This window comes from Scyliorhinus torazame, chromosome 27 (assembly GCF_047496885.1).
Source record: "Scyliorhinus torazame isolate Kashiwa2021f chromosome 27, sScyTor2.1, whole genome shotgun sequence".
Classification (NCBI taxonomy): domain Eukaryota; kingdom Metazoa; phylum Chordata; class Chondrichthyes; order Carcharhiniformes; family Scyliorhinidae; genus Scyliorhinus; species Scyliorhinus torazame.
Window position 1 is genome coordinate 8,059,342 of NC_092733.1, and position 7,327 is coordinate 8,066,668.

The 7,327-nt window shown below is 48.8% G+C and overlaps 1 protein-coding gene across 1 annotated transcript; it reads right to left on the reverse strand.

Annotated features, from left to right (window-relative positions):
* Positions 1 to 5,426: 5,426 nt before the first annotated feature.
* Positions 5,427 to 6,296, reverse strand: LOC140403219 (immediate early response gene 5-like protein). The gene has a single exon (XM_072490977.1). The coding sequence runs from the start codon at positions 6,294 to 6,296 to the stop codon at positions 5,427 to 5,429; it is 870 nt and encodes a 289-aa protein (XP_072347078.1).
* Between the last annotated feature and the right edge of the window lie 1,031 nt (positions 6,297 to 7,327).

The window sequence follows — 7,327 nt, forward strand, 5'->3', positions numbered from 1 at the left end:
CACAAAGGAAGATGGTTGTGGCGGTTGGCGGTCAATCATCTCAGCTCCAGAACATCACTGCAGGAGTTCCTCAAGGTAGTGTCCTAGGCCCAACCATCTTCAGCTGCTTCATCAATGACCTCCCTTCCATCAGAAGGTCAGAAGTGGGGATGTTCGCTGAAATACTGAAGCAGTACATATCCAAATGCAGCGACATCTGGACAATATCAAGACGTGGGCTGACATGGCAAGGTTATTAGTGTCACACAAGTGCCAGGCAATGATCAACTCCAAGTGAGAATCCGATCATCACCCCTTGACATTCAAAGGCATTACCCACAATCAACATCTTGGGGGTTACCATTGGTCAGAAACTGAACTGGACTAGCCATATAAATACTGTGGCTACTAGGGCAGGTCAAAGGCTAGGAATCTGTTGAATCACTGAGCGTCTTTAAGACAGAGATAGATAGGTTCTTGATTAATAAGGGGATCAGGGGTTATGGGGAGAAGGCAGAAGAATGGGGCTGAGAGATGTGTCAACCATGATTGAATGGCTGAGCAGATTTGATGGGCCTAATGGTCTAATTCTGCTCCTATGTCTCATGGTCTAATCTTGCAGCGAGTAACTCACCTCCTGACTCCCCAAAGCATGTCCAAGGCACAGGAAAGAGGAGCTGTTCTGACTGGATCGACCCTGGAGCTGCAAACCAGGTGAATGGATGGCCTTACAGGTGGGGTAGTGAACTAGGTGTGGAATCAGGAAACGGAGTTGGATTCATGGACATCCAACCTGATTGATGAACCAATAGGAAGACACCAAAGATACGTAAACAACTCGCATTGTGAAACCTTATAGTACCTGTCAGGAGAATTGGTAAAGACGAGTTCTTTTGGCAGAATTGTTTTGAGTATGTCTGAAAAAGACCTCAAAAGACTGAAATGGAGCCAGAACCTTGGCTTAAAAGGGACGTTGCTTCTAGGATTTGGGGCTGGAGCCAGAGTGGAATAGTCAACCACTGAACACTATGGCAGAAGGGCCATTGGAATGACTGGCTGTAGTGTCCACCCCTGTATGTAAGATTACACCGCGACTCAGTAACATGCCTGTCAAGGTGGCTAGGTGTGTAGATGGGGGAAGTGCAGTTGATGGAGTCTACTTGGACTTCAGTCAGGCTTTTGACAAGATCCAACATGGGAGGGAGACTGATCAAGAAGAGCCCATGGAATCCAGGGCAATGTGACAAATTGAATCCAAAATAGGCTTAGTGGCAGGAGACAGAGGGTGGGTGGTCGAAGGTGGTTTTTCTGTGCCCCTAGCAGAGGGGCAATAACCAGGGGGCACAGATTTAAGGTACTGGGCAGGAGATTTGGGATGAGGGGAAAAACTTTTCACCCAGAGGGTGGCGGAAATGTGGAACTCACGGAGGCGGGAACCCTCAACATTTAAGAAGCATTTAGTTGATCACTAAGGGACCCTCACATCCTTACAACCGCAGCAACTCACCAAGACGCCTTGGCTGAGACAGCACCTTCTAAACCCACGGTCACTCCCAGCTGGAAGAACAGGAGCAGCAGATACCTGGGATCCCCACCACCTGGATGTTCCCCTCCAAGTCACTCACCATCCTGACTTGGAAATAAATCGGCTGTTCCTTGGCTGTCGCTGGGGCAAAATCCTGGAGCTCCCTCCCTAACTGCACTGTGGGTGTACCTACACCACAGGGGCTGCAGAAGTTGAAGGTGGCTCACCACCACCTTCAAAAGGGGTAATTAAGGATGGACAATAAACAGTGATGCCAAGGAACCGTGAGAATTTTTTTAAAATCCTGCATTAGGACTTAAAGTTTTTCAATATTTCTTACAACAGTGCCGGTATTTCTAAAGTATTTCACTGCCTGTGACACACTCCAGAGTCATGAAAGATGCTATACAAATGCAAGTCTCTCCAATGGGTGCCTGCATGGGACAGGGCTGGAATCAATCTTCAGTAAAACTTCACATGGCCAAGATCCCACTTTATAATATAATACTTACAATGACAATTCACAAACATATTGTTTGAAGAGAAAAGCATTTGGCTCCAAAGTGACATCACCATGCTCGCTGATCAGGAAGTTGAGAGAAAGGTGACAGCCAGAATCAGAAATGTTACATTTCCTGTAGAACAAGTCCTCCTTCTTCACGGTGACACGAGTATCTCATTGTTTTCCAAACATTAAACACTCCTAACTCTTGTTGACTCTGCTACCAAGTGCAATCAGGGCATGGTGATTACAAATAAACAATGAATATTAACAGCAATTGATTAGCAAGCGGATACCCACCAGTCCGATGATACAAGCCTCGGTAGCTGCAGGAAGGTTCAGTACAAGTCGTGAACTGAACTGGACTGGTGTTCCACTCGTGTATCCAGCTGTGGCACTGGGCTGGGGGACTCTCATTGTCCTCGAGAGCTGCTTGGCCTTGTACCTATGCTGATCGTGAAAGCAGTCCAGAAAACCCAACTCCAGCTCAATAGAGAAACAACATTGCATCCTCAGAGTAAACCCTCGCCGTGACACTCCAGGCCTCGCCAACTTCGCAAGTTTGAAGGTTAACCCCAAAGACATGATGAAGGTTGACAGACACCAGAACGGAGCGGCTGTGTTTTATTTCAGCAAAGATTGATAAGGGGTCACAGGTTAGTCAGGGACAGACTATTATTACTAACCAGCTATTTTTTTGCAAACTGATGTAAAGAATGTGTAATATCTTTAAAATGTAGATTTTCTAATAAGTTGTGAAAAATACATTGCTTAAGAATGGAAACGGTCAAAAAATATTTGTGTAGTCCTATAGTTTTAAGAGGCTCAATATGGAGATTTGCATAATAGTATAAACTTCTGGACCATTCGTCAGCTGATGAGGTTAGTTTGGTACTTTTGGCTGTCAGGCTGTGCCAGGATCTTTGTATTCACAATGTAACAAGGCACGAGGTCATTTGAATTGTTCGGACTGCTGAGGACCATGGTGGCACAGTGGTTAGCACTGTTGCTTCACAGCACCAGGGTCCCAGGTTCGATTCCAGGCTTGGGTCGCTGTCTGTGCGGAGTCTGCACGTTCTCCCAGTGTGTGCGTGGGTTTCCTCCGGGTGCTCCGGTTTCCTCCCACAAGTCCCAAAAGACGTGTTGTTAGGTGAATTGGACATTCTGAATTCTCAGTGTACCCGAACAGGCGCCAGAATGTGGCGACTAGGAGCGTTTCACAGTAACTTCATTGCAGCGTTAATGCAAGCATACTTGTGACGATAATAAAAGATTAAATTAAATAGCAGCTGATGTGCTACATCTCACCAAACTCAGAACAGGAGTGAAGTGGTGCGCTTGCCAACATTCGCCCCTCAACTGTTCTTGGTTTAATGCGAATAGGGTCCAAACCAGAAGACCATTTCTCACATTGGGATCCAGTACATCAAAGCAGAGATTAGATTACACAGACAATCCCAAGTGTAGTGCTGAGGGTGTGCTGCACTGCCAGCACAGCAATCTTTCAAATGAGATTAAAGATAAATAAAAGCAAAATACATTGGGTGTGCGAGACACTCAGGTGTGGCAGCACAACAGGGTTAATGTTTCAAAACTATATGACTGTTTAGTCATGTGGGCTTAAAACACAGCTACCCTCAGGGGAATGAAAGATTTCGAAATGCTATTTGAAGGCGTGTTGTTATTTATCCCTCAAATCACCTGATCATTCCCACTGCTGTTTGTGGGATTATTGTCTGCAATGTGGGCGGCAGTGGTTAGCTTCACAGTTCCTGGGTCCCAGGTAAGATTCCCGGCTTGGGTCACTGTGGAGTTTGCACGTTCTCCCAGTGTCTGCGTGGGTTTCCTCCGGGTGCTCCAGTTTCCTCCCACAGTCCAAAGTTATGGAAGTTGGGTGGATTGGCCATAATAAATTGACCCAGTGTTGGGTGGGGTTACTGGGATAGGTTGGAGGTGTGGGCTTAAGTAAGGTGCTCTTTCCAAGGGCCGGTGCAGACCCGATGGGCCGAATGGCCTCCTTCTGCACTGTAAATTCTATGTACTTTCAAATCAGGACAGTTTTGAATGTAGAAGAGGTTTTAAGGTGCTGACAGGAATTCTGAGCAGTGGGCGGTGTCCCTATCTCTGGGCTCAAATCCCACTTCAGGACTACGGGCTGGTTTAGCTCACTGGGCTAAATCGCTGGCTATTAAAGCAGGCCAGCAGCATGGTTCAATTCCCGTACCAGCTTCCCCAAACAGGTGCCGGAATGTGGCAACTAGGGGCTTTTCACTAACTTCATTTGAAGCCTACTTGTGACAATAAGCGATTTTCATTTCATAATTTATCCAAATAGGTCGATTACCAGCTTGTAAACCCTTCCAATGTACCAACAGCAAGAGGGCGAGAGATTCCATGAAATGGAAAGAATGTCGGCAGAGTGGTTAGCACTACTGTCTCACAGCACTGGGGACTAGAGTTCCCACCTTGAGTGACCATCTGTCTGTGTGGAGTTTGCACATTCTCTCCATTTCTGCGTGGCTTTCCTATCACAGTGATCATGATCAATGGGGGGGGGGGGGGGGGGGTGAGCTGAGGTGGGGGCTCTTTCAGCAGGGTCAGTGCAGACCTAATGGGCCAAATGGCCTCCTTCTGCACTGTAGGGATTCTTCTACAACACACATTTCAGACATCAACACACTTATGGAAAAATATGGCCACAGCAACTGGGGACTCCAAGTGAACACTAAAGGCGCCACAAAAATGCAGCTCCAAACCTCAGATCCCTTCTCAAAAGGAAGATTAAACACAGCAGTCCCTTACTGCAGTGATCACCTCTCTGGCACAGGCTGTTAACTAACTGGAGACCCAAAATGATGAGAATGGTGTAACAGTAAGATCCTGCAGCCCAGGGGAGGAGAGAGTAAAAAAAATGAAAATCTTCAGAATAGCACTTGCGCAAGGTGAATAATCTCTGCTGACACACACATCACAAACGACCTAGTTAGACTTCATTGTTCTTTATTGGCTTCAGAAGCAAGCCACCAATTTAAAAATACAGAGTTCATATAAAATGTAAACAAAAAAATTGACAGTAACTTTGAATTATTTAAAAAAAAGTCCACAGTCTGATGGTGTGTGGGGGGAATATCCCTCACACAGTCTGGGCTCAGTTCCGGATCCAGGTCTTAATCCTGTTGTGCAACTTGTGAAATGGCCTCGTCACTGCTCTGGGCCGAGTTGAGGAAACAAGTCAGTGCTCTGGGCGCCCTCCCTCTCGGAGCTTTTCCTGTTGCACAAAGCCCCGATAGCTGGTCCCTCCTGACCCACTTCCAATGTCCTCGGGCTGGGAGCTACCCCAGTCCTGCAGAGAATTCCCTGGTGTGGGATTCAGTCCGTTTCTTGTTCATTGCTCCGACACTCCGAGCTGCTCTCCGTCTCTCAATAAGCCACAATGGCTCGCACCCAGATTCCCAGTTTGCTGAGGACTCGGTCCCGGCAGATTCCCGGGGAATCGCTCTGCCCTTTGTTCAGGAGGCCGCTGAATCCGGAGCTGAACACACTGACCAGGCTGGGAATGCTGGAGCTTTCCTGGTCCGGGGCTGCTTCCCGGGAACATTCCTCCTCCTCCAGCCGGGCTCTCTTCCTGGGCAGACATTCCAGAGGCTCCCTTTGATCCCAGCCCTTCCTCCGCTTCCTGCTCCTGCTTCCCGCCGCTTCCCGGGGCTCCTGGCCGGGGCAGAGACAGCGATTCCCGGCCAGAGGCTCAGCCACAGGGCGCTGGGCAAACTCGGACACTTTGTACCGGCCGCAATGGATACATTCCCGGGATTGGAGACATTCCCGGCGCTGGATACAGTCCTCCTGGGATTGGGCAGAGTGGGAGTCCGGCTGGATACATTCCTTTCGGGATTGGATACATTGTTCCCTGGATTGGACACACTCCCGGGGCTCGATACAGTCCTTTTGGGATTGGATACATTTTTCCTGGGACTGGATACATTCCTCTCGGGATTGGATACATTGGGACTGGGCCGCACACACCTCGTCTCTGGGTCTCGCCTCCAGTCCGCCTCCTCCTCCCTCCGCAGCCTCCACCTCCATGGCCGGGGCCCCGGCCTCCGCCTGGCTCCCCCGGTCGGCCTCCTGCTGCTCGGCTCGAACATTGAGATAAACGTCGCGGGCGCTGCGCAGCACCAGCGACAGTAAGAGGCTCCTGTGCAGCCGAATACCTCCCCTCTGCAGCCGGGAATTGTACATCTTCCCCAGGGCCACAGCCATCACCCTCTGAGCTTCCAGCTTCACATCCATGGCAGGGCAGTTTCACTCCGTTCCTTTTTTTCTTCCCTCCCTCTGCTCTCTCAACCCTCTTCTCTGCTGCTCTCTCAACCCTCTTCTCTGCTGCTCTCCCCTCCTCTGCCGCGCCTTGAACCTCCGCTCCCAGCCTCCTCCCTCCTTTTATATCAATGACTCAAAGTCTGGCTGCTCCGCCCAGTCTCTTCCTCATTCGGCCCCAGGAAAGCCCCTTCCCCACTTCCCAACCTCCCCCAAATAATTCACCCCCCTCCTAAACCTCTCTACCTCTCCCCCCCTGAACTTTAATCCAGCCCCTGAGATTCCCCCCACTCTTTTTACCTCTCTTACTCCATATATGGCCTGGCCGGATGGCGCCTTGTCAGTTTCAGGGGGCGGGGGAGCTGTCAGTTTCCGAGCCCATATTTGGAACTTGTTGGAAACTCCCTCAGACTCTGCCCCCAGAAGTGTGAGCAATACGCACACAGAGAAAAGTCACACCCAGTCTATATTTTTTAAAAATGGAGTATTCTCAGTCTCAGCGTTTTGAGGATTTGGGATTGGGGGAAACCCCTGGGATTAGGGGGAGGGGGATTGGATTGGATTTGTTTATTGTCACGTGTACCGAGGTACAGTGAAAAGTATTTTTCTGCGAGCAGCTCAACAGATCATTAAGTACATGAGAAGAAAAGGGAATAAAAGAAAATACATAATAGGGCAACACAACATGTACAATGTAACTACATAAGCACTGGCATCGGATGAAGCAGACAGGGTGTAGTGTTAATGAAATCAGTCTATAAGAGGGTCATTTAGGAGTCTGGTAACAGTGGGGAAGAAGCTGTTTTTGAGTCTGTGCGTGTTCTCAGACTTCTGTATCTCCTGCCCGATGGAAGAAGTTGGAAGAGCAGGCTCAAAGGGCAGAATGGCCTGCTCCTATTTTCTAAATCATTCATACATGATTTTGATTTATTGTCACGTGTACCGAGGTACAGTGAAAAGTATTGTTCTGCGTACAGTCCAGAAAGACCGTTCTATACATGAAAAAT